Here is a 12,550-nt window from a genome sequence, read left to right on the forward strand (position 1 = left end):
CACAGGACAGACTGGGACACAAACGAGACAACCCCTTCTCTCCTCTCTCTCTCCCTCTCTCAGGATGTGCACTGTCGTCTTGGCAAGTGGGAGTCACGGAGCTTTGAAGGCCCGAGTATTAGGACCGAAAGTGACCAGGAGCGTTTCTTCAGGGCTGCCCAGTGGCCGGGTGCAAACAGCCCTGCCCGCGCTGCAGGACGCCGCCGGCCCGGCGCGCGCTACGACTACGCGCCCTGCTCGGGAGCTCCGACGGCGGCCCGCGCCGCCCTCCCACCGCAACTCCACGTAGGCTCGCCGCTGAGCCCCGCCCCCGCCGCCCCCGCCGCCCCCACCCAGAGTGCAACCTGGGTGTCCAGCTCGCGTGTCCAAGGGCCAGGCTTCCCGCCTAGGAGGAGGAGACTCCGCCGGAACAGACCGTCAGCCCAGGCCGGCCCGAGCAACGCCTGGAAATAACAGCCAATCCCAGCGCGCGCCCCCTTCCCACTTCAGCCCCTCCCCCTGCCCGTCGCTGACGCCAGCCAATGGGAGCTCTTGGCGGCCTTCCAAAGCGCCGCGACCCCAGGTCGAGGCGGCTGCAGGAGGCGCGGGATGGCGGGCCGGCGCGGCGCTCTGATCGTGCTGGAAGGCATGGATCGCGCCGGGAAGAGCACGCAGAGCAGCAAGCTGGTGGAGGCGCTGTGCGCAGATGGCTACCGCGCCGAGCTGCTGCGCTTCCCGGGTGGGTGGGGCGCGCGGCGGCCCTGGCAGGCGGGAACGCTCGGGGAGCTGGGGGGTCGCGGGCAGCGGGAGAGCCCGGGTCCAGGGACCGAGAGTGTCCACCGAGCTCGCCCGGTCCCGTCTGCCGCATCCGCAGCGTCTGTGGCTGAGGGCGGGTAGGGAGGTCGCTTCTTCTGAAGCTGTCCTCCTCACTGTGGTCGGCCCGGGTGAAGCAGACTCAGCTGGGCGCCGTCTTTGCTCGGTCGGCTTTCTAGTTGGCGGTTCCTACGGTCGTTGTGCCCTGTCCCTCAGCTGCGCAGCGTCTGTGCTGTGGTGCATTGATCTGTAGCCGGGGGACAGGAAAAGGCACGGGTGGGGGGAGGGGGAGGAAGGGCGGGACACCCGAGAAAGTGTCCTCGCAGTCCAGACTGTTTATCATCCACAGAAGTTCGCCCGCGCTGTGTTGTGACCCACGTCCCAGCGTCTTGTCTTGTTTTGCTGTTTGTCCTCTGAGGGGCTTTGTGGCATATTTTAAATTTTCAAAGAAAAGTATCTTGAAATCGCTTAAAAGTATCGTTATTCAGATCATCCAGAGGCAGCATAAGGTCACAAAACCAGGATAAAGGAGCGGGGGAAGTGCTGTTTTGAATGTCGTTCTGATCTTTAGGATAGTCGATCTGCAGATGTTGGACCGACACGCCCGCCTTGAGCCGGCCCCGCCCCCCAGCGTTTCCCGCCGGCGTGTCTGCCTCGTGCTGCTGCGCCTTCCCAGGGAAACTCCTGTGGTCTCGGGTCTCAGCCTGTGGAGAGAGAGACAGCAAAACAACACGAGAGCTTAGGCTTGAGTCCTGGACCAGAAGTTCAGCCCAGACTATTCTAATTTAAGTGGAAAGACTCACGTTTCTGGTCTTTCTCTTTCTTTTTAGAAAGATCAACTGAAATTGGCAAACTTCTAAATTCTTACTTGACAAAGAAGAGCGAAGTGGAGGATCATGCCGTGCACCTGCTTTTCTCTGCGAACCGCTGGGAACTAGTGTAAAAGCAATGCCCCTCCTTCTCAACCCTCATTTGGCGGGGGGGGGGGCACAGCGCTTGCCTCCGAGTGGTGTTGACAGTGGGGGGGGGGGTGCTGTGCGGGTAGTTCCAAGGTTCTTATTCACCAGCCCCGGGACCAGGGTCTGATGGCTGTGTGTTCCCAGAGAGCATGGTTACTGCCTTTTCCTCCTGCCTGCTCCCTCCTTGTAGGTAGTTAATTCTCTTTCGATAGCTTAGGGACACAGAAAAGCTAGTCAGAAAGTGCTCGCCTGCTCCGTACCCCTGTCCCTTCCTCCTGCTCCCCTAGCCTTCTTGTTTGGCTCTTCTAGTAGCTGAAGTTCACGGTTCAGGTTAGTGTTCCGTCCTCTCCCTTCCCGTTCACATCACCTTCGCAGCGTCCTGCTCTCAACGTTGAACTGCTTGCTGATCGACGGGGTGTGTGCTTTCAGAGGCTCCTGCTTCCCTTTAGTTGCATGCAGACAGCACACGTCATTGGAGGTGGTTCGTTTTGAACAAATGGGGCCCCACCATACAAGCCGTTTCACAGCTGCTTTCCAACTGCCCGGCAGGCCCGTGGCATCCGACGGAGGCCGCCCTGCCTGGCTCTGCCCCAGCGCTGCGGCCTGCTTGCCGCAAGGGTGTCCGCAGCAGGTGCTGGTGGACAGTCAGGGGCTTCGCATCCTCCTTCCAGGCAAGCCTGCCTGCCCTTCTCTCTGCTTCACTTGCTGCCTTGCTTGGAAAGCCTTTCCCAATCTAAGACTCTTGAGGCCAGTTTTATGTTATAATTTTACATTCATAGTTAATGCATATAATTGTTCTGATTTGGTTTTTGTGGCTCTGTAAAAATTAAGCAATATAAGCCCAATTCGAAAATGGGAAAGAATGCTACCTACTTCCTAAATAGGGTTCTTGTCTGGGCTCTGGAGGACTGTGCGCCTTGGCTGTCATTCTGTTCTGCCATGATGCCCACAGCGCCCCCCGCAGCCCATGCGGGCCATGACCGTCACAGTGTTTCTGAGACCTGAAAGGCCTTGGCCGACAGGTCAGATGCCAGAGTTCCCAGCGGGCACCCTGGTCCACCATCTGTGTGTCCTTGGTCTTGTTCTGCCCTCGGCCACACTAGCGCCCTCATAGGCCTGGTGTGGGGGGAGTCACGTGTCGTCGGCCGGGCAGGCAGTGCTCAGTGAGCCCCTGCTGTTTGGAATTCGCCCTGGTACGTAGAGCACTTTGTGGGGAAGTGGTTACTCTTCTTCTCTCCAGCGACTCAATCTTCCTCCTTAGCTGCGCTGCATCTGACCTGGGTAGGTGGTGGTCCCAGCAGGCATCTTGTGCACGGTGGGGGCGACGACCTCCAGACCCCTCCCCGCCTCCTTTTACCGAAGCCTGCCCACCAGCTGCCGCCGTGCACAACCCTGCACGGAAACTCACTCGTGGAAATTGGGGGTTGCTCTTCCTTCCTGCCACAATTTGGCAGTTTTCTCTCCACCTGGTTTTAAACTTTATTTTGAAATGATTTCAATCACCTGGAAAAGTTGTAGGAATAGTCCCAAGAATTCCCACTTGCCCTTCACCAACCTTCCCCTGTAAGGGACATTCGCCACACTGATCATTCGTTCACGCTCTAAAAGACTCCCAGGCTGTTCATTCTAAAGTGCAGCAGCTGCTTGCTGCTGCCTCACGAGCAGACTTAGGTATGCGGTTTTGGCAGGAACACCACAGAAGCAAAGTGCCTGGGTCCTGAGGGCAGTGGCCAGGCCCTCCCACTGAGCGACTGTCTCCTGTAAACAGACGGGGAAGTGCCACAGGACCATACGAACACCCCTCCCTCCGCACACACGGGCCCTCTGCTGTCACAGTCGCCGACGGCCCTGGGCAACCGTGTGGTTTCAGACGGGGACTTTCAGACCCCGTTCCTCACACCCATGGGAGTTGGCTCTGCATGTGGAGGAGCTTTCCCGGCTCCGCACCCATCCCGCATCAGTGTGGACGCACAATTCTCTTCCCCTCGGGGGGGGGGGGGGTCACGCGCCACTCCTGTTGTTTGCTGTTCAGGCTGCTCCAAGTGTGGCCGGCGGGAGGCTCTCCAGGCTGGCTCCTGGGCCCACGTGCTGCTTTCCTGGGCCTCGAGTGTCGAGAACTTAATTTTGCTATAACAAGGGATTTAGGCTTCTTTTTTTTAAAAGATTACTTATTTTTAGAGAGGGAAGGGAGGGAAAAAGAGAGAGAAACATCAATGTGCAGTTGCTCGGGGCCGTGGCCTGCAACCTAGGCATGTGCCCTGACTGGGAATGGAACCTGTGACACTTTGGTTCACAGCCCGCGCTCAATCCACTGAGCTACGCCAGCCAGGGCTTGCGGTTTAGGCCTCTTACAGTGGAGAATGGTGTTTAGAAGCCGACCTCGGGGCCCCAGTGTACCCACTGCTCGTGGGGGATTATTTCCTCCGTGTCCGTGTCGCCACCTTATCTGTGGTTTCACTTTTCTGTTCCCCACACTCAACCGTGGTCTGAAAATATTAAATGAAAAATTCCAGAAATAAGCAACGCAGAACTTTAAAATTGTACCATTCTGAGTATCAGGATGAAACCTTGAGCTGCCCGCCGTCCCTCCCGGGACATGACTTGGCCTTTGCCCAGCGTCTCTGCAGTGTGGACACTGTCCATCCGCTGGTCGCTTTGTAGCCGTCTCAGCCGCCAGACCAGCCGTTGTGGTGTGGCGGTGCCTGCACTCACGTCACCCCTGTTCTATTTCACAATGGCCCCAAAACTCACCAGGGGGTACTCGGATTTGCTAGAGAGACTGTAAAGGGCTTCCTCTAACTAAAAGGTGAAAGTTCACTTGAGGAAAGAATGTTGTACACTGAGGTCAGTATACGGCAGGAGTGAGTCTGTCTTTGAAATTGCCTGAGTTATGAACTCAACTTAAAAGTAAGTATGTATAGGGAGAAAAGCAGCATATGCAGGGTGTGGAACCGTCTGGTTTCGGGCATCCCCTGCATGTAAGAGGGGCAGCTCAGGAGTTCTCGCCAATGCCTGCCCACCCGGCCTACCACCCCAGGCTCCTGGCCCCCGAGCCCCGCCTGCAGCCCCCTTGGAGCCTGCCTGGTGGCCAGGGCCGGTACGCAGCTCTGTCCTTAGCAGGAGGGCACAGACAGCGCCGTGTCCACGTGGGATGTCAACTGCACGACTTTAGGGTTTCTTCCATCCTCGCTGATTTAATTTTGGTGTTTGAATACACAAGACAGATGGTTCTAAATGTCAAAACCACACAAAGTAGGTCACTGCCCAGCCCATTCCCCTCTTCTAACACCTGCACTACCCCATGGGGAAGTGTCCCTGCCCAATTTTTTTCACTTTTTACCAAGAAAAGCAGGTACGTAAGTGTCGTCCTGGTTCACCTTTCTTGTAGAAAAGGTAGCTGGACGTGAGCACTTATTTGTACTTTGTTTTCTTAGTGACTCGTTAGGGACCGGTTCTTACCTCCTTATGGGCGTCTTCCTCATTCTTTACAAAGTTGCGTCATCTCTGTCGTGCACGTGCCGTGCGTCCTGCCCGTGGACTAGGTAGCGTTTCGGCGGTTTGAGATCTCGGGAGCAGCTGCGAGAGGACTGCATCGGGCTGCTGCCGGTGTGGCTCCCCCCACTCCCATTCTCCTATGAGCTTCACCGGGTTGCTGATGTCACACGTCCTTCTGTTCCCCAAAGTGCAGGCAGTGCTCCTCGCTGATGTCAGCCCTCTGTCTCCGCACGTCTTTCTAGGCCGCTGTCATCTGGGTGAGAAGTCCATGGCCTCCCACCCGTGGGGAAGTCGCACGCCCCCGTATCACCTCCTGGCTACGCCAGCCCTCCCCGCCCCTCTGTTCTCTGATGCCTGAGATTCGTCAGGGGTCTTGTCTTTCTTGTTGGGCTTTGCTGGCATCTTCTAAGAAAAGATCTAGGGCTTTTTAAATAGGAGTAATGTCACAAGTCTCTGTCCCATAGTCCCCGTGGTGACGGAATTGCTGAGCCGTGCCCTCAGGGTGACAGTGCAGGGGCTGTGGAGCCAGGGCAGTGGCTCAGAAGCATTTTCTGTTTTTTAGGCCATTGATGAAGGAGAAGCTGAGTCAGGGCGTCACCCTCATCGTGGACAGGTACGCGTTCTCCGGTGTCGCCTTCACCAGCGCCAAGGAGGTGAGTGCTGCCCAGCCTGGTGGGAGCCGCCAGGCGTGACTGTCCACAGCGCAGTTCCGGCCGCGAGCCTGGGCGTCACACCGTGACTCCTGTGGTCCCCGTGTTCGTCCGTGGGCGTCTGGCTGTCATCCAGGGAGCGGCGAGCACCTGTGCGGCTGCAGCTGCTGTCCCGTCCCGTGTCCAGACAGCAGGCTTCTCCTTGACCGTCTGGCAGAATGGCAGCAGTTGCACTGCCCCCTTCCCTTCTGCTTTTCATTTGGAAAGTTTCAAATAGGTTCCAGCAGAGAAGACGATTAACCACCCACACTGTGACCTACCACACTCTGTCATTCGCTTTATAAGTGCTCCAGTGCACATCCCCAAAATGACTTCTTTAGTATACTCTTTTGATTGTGCTGTTACAGCTGTCCCATTGTTTTCTCCCTTTTACTCCCCTCCACCCTGTATTCCCCCCTCCCACCAGCATTACCCCTCACTTAGTTCATGTTCGTAAGTTCTTTGTCTTCTCTATTTCCCACACTATTCTTCACCTCCCCCTATTTTGTGCTAACCGTTTGTGCTTCTTATTCCCTGCACCTTCTCCCCCATCCTCCTCCCTCCCCCTCCCACTGATAACCCTCCACGTGATCTCCGTTTCTGTGAATCTCTTCCTGTTCTAGTTGTTTGCTTAGTTCAGTTTTGTTTTTGCTTTTGTTTTTAGGTTCGGTGGTTGATAGGTGTGAGTTTGTTGTCATTTTACTGTTCATAGTTTTTGATCTTCTTTCTCTTAGATAAGTCCTTTAACATTTCATATAATAAGGGCTTGGTGATGATGAACTCCTTGAACTTGACCTTATCTGGGAAGCACTTTATCTGCCCTTCCATTCTAAATGAGTGCTTTGCTGGATAGAGCAATCTGGGATGGAGGTCCTTGTCTTTCATGACTTGGAATACTTCTTTCCAGCCCCTTCTTGCCTGCAAGGTCTCTTTTGAGAAATCAGCTGACAGTCTTATGGGAACTCCTTTGTAGGTAACTGTCTCCTTATCTCTTGCTGCTTCTAGGATTCTCTCTTTATATTTAATCTTGGGTAACTTAATGATGATGTGCCTTGGTGTGTTCCTCTTTGGGTCCAACTTCTTTGGGACCCTCTGAGCTTCCTGGATTTCCTGGAAATCTATTTCCTTCGCCAGATTGGGGACGTTCTCCTCCATTATGTTTTCAAGTAAGTTTTCAATTTCTTGCTCCTCCTCTTCTCCTTCTGGCACCCCTAGGATTTGGATGTAGGAACGTTTAAAGTTGTCCTGGAGGTTCCTCAGCCTCCCCTCATTTTTAAAAATTCTTGTTTCCTCATTCTGCTCTGGTTGAATGTTTATTTCTTCCTTCTGGTCCACACTGTTGATTTGAGTCCCCATTTCCTTCCCTTCACTGTTGGTTCCCTGTGCATTTTCCTTTGTTTCACTTTTCATAGCCTTCATTTCTTCGACTGTTTCGTGACCACACTCATCCATTTCTGTGACCACCCTAATTACCTGTATGTTGGACTCTGCATCCGTTAGGTTGGCTATCTCCTCATTGCTTAGTTCTTTTTCTGGGGTTTTGATGTTTTTCAATTTGGGCCATGTTTCTTTGTCTTGGCATACTTGTTACATTGTAAGGGGTGGAACCTTAGGTATTTGCCAGGGTGGCGCCGCCCGTCGAGGAGGGGTCAGAGCAGGAGCAGTGCTGCTGCTTGGCCCTCAGCAGCTTTCCGTCACTTCCTCCGCCACCCACCAGTGAACTGCGCCCTTCCGCGTGCTGCCTGCTGCCGGTTCCCGGGTAGAGGGGCTCGTGTACGTTCTAGGACCCCGGGAGCCGCTCCAGCGGACTCTCCTGAGAGGCTGGGAGTTTCTCCCGCCGCCACGGCCCCTACAGGCTTTTACGGTCAGAGGTTTTGAGGCCTCATTGCCCCGCGCCGGAGCCCTGGGCTGCGCGGTCTGTCTCACTCCCCAGTTGTTCCTCCGTTTACCCGCAGGCAAACGTGGGACCGCCCGCCCCGCCAGCTGCTTTGGCCGTGCACCCTCTCCGCCCGGCTGCCCATCTCCGCCCTCCCACCGGTCTGGACGAGTGTTCCTTACGTCCCTCATTGTCGGACTTCCATACAGTCCGGTTTCCTGGCAGTTCCGGTTGCTTTTTGCTCTTAAATTGGCTGTGGTCCTTTTGGTTGTGTGAGGAGGCAAAGCCCTCTGCCTGTGCCTCCATCTTGACTGGAAGCCTCCCCGAAGTAACTTTTAAAAACATCAGCGCTCCCCAGAAAAGTTCTCCAGCAGCCGTTCCGGGACGTGCCCCCGGTGCCGCCGCAGAGGCCGTGGGGTCGAGCCGCGGCCCCGCTGCCGCCCGTCCTCGGGTCCCTCCCACCTCGTCCCCCGGTCAGGTTCCCGCGTCAGCTTCCTGGCCTGGAAACGTGCTCGATCTCGTTGTCACGGGGCTTCTTCAGCAGCGCGGGGTCACCTCCTGGTGACGGCCGTGACGGTCAGGTAGCCGCGGGCTGCAGGGGACGGCCTGTTCGTGCCGCCAGCTCTCTGCGGCCGGCTGGGGCCCTCCTGTAGAGGACAGTGTCCTGGGGAGCACGGGCTGCTCTCGCTCTTTCTGCATCTTTAAACATTGTACTTACTTGTTTTTAGAGACGGGAAGGGAGGGAGGAAGAGGGAGAGAGAAACGTCTCTTGGTTGCCAACCTGTGGCCCAGGGAGGTGCCCTGACCAGGAGTCAGAGCAGCGGCCTGTCACTCTGCGCCCACAGGGGCTCAGGGGCAGGGCTCCAGCTCTGTGTGTGGCAGGAAGACACAGCAAGGGACTGACACGTGGCTCGGGGGCTGGCCGCTCACATCCTGCTGTCGGGCTGCTGAGCGCAGGCCGTGGGACAGCCCCGGGGGGTCAGGGCTCAGCTCGGTGCAGCCCCGGGCTCACAGCTGGGTTCCGGCCCGAGTCTCTGGGCTCGTGGCTGTGAGTCCTGGCCTCCGCCAGCGGTGGAACACTTCAGGATTGGAGCGGTGGGTCTCTGAGGCCACTGGTCGTCCTGCCCGTCCGGAAAGGGGGCGGCACCCTGGCGGTCGTGTGGGTGGAGGGATGCGACCGAGGGCCCCGTGCCGGTTCCTGCTCCGCTGCTCCCCACCGCGGGGCTGCTGGGTCTGGTCTGCCTCGAGGGTCAGGGCCACGTGGCCTCGCTGCCTGCCTGGCCGGAGGGTGCGGGCTGCCTCAGTGTGGCCGCCTTAGCGCTGGCTGCGAGGGAGGAAGCCACCGCCGCAGTGCTCTCTGTCCGCGTGGGAGTGTGCTCGCAAAGCCAAGCCAGAGGGAGCGGCCGCAGAACAGTCACGGTCTGAGAAACCAAAAGCCACCACTGGGTGAGAAGCCGCACTTCTTGGTGTCTCAAAAAATGATGGCTGCTTTTTTCCCCTTTTTTATGATTTTTAAAAATATATGTTTAAAGGGGAACAGAGAGAGCGAAACGTGTGTGTGTGTGAGAGACAACGATAGGCTGTTTTTCGCACACGCCCCCCACTGGGGACCTGGCTTGCAACCCAGGCATGTGCCCTCACTTGGATTTGAACCAGCGACCTTTTGGTTTGCGGGCCAGCGCCTTGAAACCTCATGTTAGCCCCCACCTGGCTTCTCTCTGGGACTGTCGGTCTCTCTGTTGCAGCACTTCTGCCTGGACTGGTGCAAGCAGCCCGACATGGGCCTCCCCAAGCCGGACCTGGTCATGTTCCTGCACCTGCAGCTGGAGGAGGCCGTGAAGCGCGGCCAGTTCGGCCTCGAGCGCTACGAGAACAGGGACTTCCAGAGGCGGGTGCTGGAGCGCTTCCAGCAGCTCATAGGGGACAGGACCCTGAACTGGAAGGTGAGCGGGGCCCACAAAGCCAGAGCTACAGTGGGAGCGCGGGGCGGCCTTAGCAGTGGGGCGAATCCTGATCCTCGGTGGCTTTCCCCGGAGTGGGAACAAGGTGCCACGTAGGTGGGTCCGGCGACAGCTCGACAGAGAGCAGCCAGCCGCACAGCAGCAGGCCCCCCGCTGGGTCCCCCTCCACTGGGCCTCCACCGTGCGACCTTGTCACCCGGAACGGGAGGTCTCCGAGTCACTGAAGAGTCGTCCTGTAGCCTGTGGTCTGTTGAGCACGTCCCCCCTGCAGACCCTCCTCCCGCGCGGTTCAAACCCAGGGCATCGACACACCACCCGGCGGGGGGCACTGCCTGTTTCCCTTTTGTGCGTGCTGAGCCGGCCCCCGGGCTGCAGCGGTTCCCCTTCGGAGCACGCTCCGCCCCTGCGAGGAGCCAGGCCGAAAGGAGACGAGTAGGGAGGGAGTCCGGAGACGAAGCGTGTCTCCCCCAACCCGGGTGGTGCCCATCGTCGCCTTTCATCTCCTTGGCTGGTGCAGGTGGTCCCTGGTCTCGCAGGGCGGGTCTGGAGGGAGCCCTTCACGCGCCCACCGCCAGGCCGCGAGCAGGGCTGGGTTCTGAGCGGGTCTGCGCCCCTGGGAGCCTTCCCAGAGCTCTTCATGGCCGAGGCCTAGGTCGATGGCGAGAGGGACCTGCAGCCCCCATATCGCCCTCCCGGTACAGACCAGTTTCTCGTGGGCTGGCTCCCTTCCTAGTGACCAAGCCCACCCTCCCCGTGCTCTCTGCGTCAGGGCGCAGCGCGTGACGCGTGACACTGTGGCGGGGGAGGTGCGGGAGTGGGGCCTGGCAGGCACCGCCCACTCTGCCTCATCCAGGCCTAAGCTCCCTGCTTGGGTTGGGAAGGGGCTCGTGAGGGCGCTGCAGGGACGTGGGGACGGGGGCGGGAGCAGGATGGGGTGCTGCTCCTGCACTTGGGCTGCAGCAGGCACTCAGGGCAGCTTCGTCCTAGGGACACAGGCGATGCCCTCCCTGCCCAGCCGGGGCTGCAGATCAGAAGGGTGTGCGGGAAGGGCCCCGGGGCCTGCCCGGTGCCTCTCCAGGGCCTGATCCGCCGGGGATCCCCACGTGCACCGAGGACCGTGAAAAGTGCTGATCCTCCTCTTTTCCTCCTGTCACCTCCGTGGGAGCAGATGGTCAACGCTTCCAGGAGCATCGAAGACGTCCACAAGGAGATCCGCATGCTGTCCGAGGAGGCCATCCGGGCCACGGCCCAGAAGCCGCTGGAGGAGCTGTGGATGTAGGCGTGGAGGGACTGCCCCCCCCGGTCCTGTGGGGCGGGGGCCGTGTCGAAGTCTAAATGCGTGGACCGGGTGTCCGAGCTGCACTACGGGGGGAGGCGGGGGCTACAGGCCGACAGCGAGCACAGGTCAGCCTCTCGAGAGCGGTGGGCACAGGGGCCCCGTGGTCGGCCCTGCCGCCCTCCTCCTCCTCCTCTCTCACCCCAGGGTGCTAGTGAACGACTGTGGTTCTCGCCGCAGCTCCGCGAGAACCGCGTCCAGATGGATTGCTGAAGAGGCTGTCAGTTGAGATGGGGGTTTCTTGCAGACACAAATAAAAACCACAATAGCAAGTGTGTGTGGAAGGCCTCGCTGGGTTTCCTCTCTGCGGCCACCCGGTCTGGGTTCCCGTGGGGTCTCCGCCTCGTCCGGGCTCCTGGCGCCCTGTGCGCTGGCCCGGCCCGGCCAGCTGGGTCCCTAGGGTGTGAGCCCTGTCTCACCTGAACGTGGCTGTTAGCTTTGCTGTCCTTTGTGTTGTGTCCTGAACGCAGGAGTATGTCCTCACTCCATCCCTTCCTCGCCGGCTCTGAGATGGGCTGGTGCCTGTCTGCTCCTGGGAGAGCCACCGGAGCCGCACGGGGAGCCTCAGTGCCCTCCCCTCACAGCCAGGACACCGACTTCCGGGCAGGAAACGCCGTGTGACACTGGCTTAAAGCCTGAGTTGTACGTGGGCACACGAACCTGCATGTGGCCACAAGGGCCCTGCACAGAGGCGGCAGCCAGGCCCGGCTCCCCAAACCAGGCTCCCCAGAAAGGCTGGCTGTCATGTCCCCGCCACTCAGCAGGTGGGTGTGGGCAGGATGGGCCCTGGCTGCCTGGCCCTCTCTCCTGGTCCCTGCTGTCTGCTGACAGGGTGGGGGCAGGTTCGAGGAGCAGCAGTCAGGAGCTGCGCACAGGCTTGACCTTTCTTTTAGGGGTCCCAGGGTCACCCACAGGGATGGCCTGGCGACACCCGGGTCACTTGATGCCTGACTTTACATAATTCCGTCTGTGATGAAAAAGAAACTGGGGTGACTTCTTAAGACCTGACACCAGTCGCTCGCCTGCCTCTGGTCCCGTCAGGGCTGTGGGCTGAGCCGGGCCGGTGCCTCTCGAGGGGCCGCAGCTGTTGGGAGGGTGCTGTCTGGGTCCAGGCCGTGCCCCAAGCACCCAGCCTGGCCAGGGCAAGAGCTGAGAGCAGACCCCTCTGAGCTGGGAGGGGCCAGAGCCGGCAGGACTTTCTCTGGCCTGGATCAGTGCTGGGGGCAAGGCGGAGGCCGCACCCCCAACCGCCGCAGGGCTGTGGGGTCAGAGGTGGGCCGGCTCAGAGAGGTGGGAGCTGGGCCGAGTCCCACAGCTGGCAGGCAGTGGGGTGGAGGCCAAAACAGGTGACTTCCCTAATTGAGGCCACTCACCCTTTCTTTGAAACATGCCACACGTGTGGTCATACCACCCAGCCAGGGCCATGGCAGCAGGTGTGGCCG

The 12,550-nt window shown here is 59.0% G+C and overlaps 1 protein-coding gene across 1 annotated transcript; it reads left to right on the forward strand.

Moving 5' to 3' along the window:
• Positions 1 to 544: 544 nt before the first annotated feature.
• On the forward strand, positions 545 to 11,383 carry DTYMK (deoxythymidylate kinase). Its single transcript, XM_028510447.2, has 5 exons — positions 545 to 718; positions 1,623 to 1,731; positions 5,809 to 5,899; positions 9,557 to 9,754; positions 10,941 to 11,383. The coding sequence occupies exons 1-5, from the start codon at positions 589 to 591 to the stop codon at positions 11,049 to 11,051; spliced, it is 639 nt and encodes a 212-aa protein (XP_028366248.1). The 5' UTR covers positions 545 to 588; the 3' UTR covers positions 11,052 to 11,383.
• The last annotated feature ends 1,167 nt before the right edge of the window (positions 11,384 to 12,550 follow it).

The sequence above is a fragment of the Phyllostomus discolor genome, chromosome 4, assembly GCF_004126475.2.
Source record: "Phyllostomus discolor isolate MPI-MPIP mPhyDis1 chromosome 4, mPhyDis1.pri.v3, whole genome shotgun sequence".
Classification (NCBI taxonomy): domain Eukaryota; kingdom Metazoa; phylum Chordata; class Mammalia; order Chiroptera; family Phyllostomidae; genus Phyllostomus; species Phyllostomus discolor.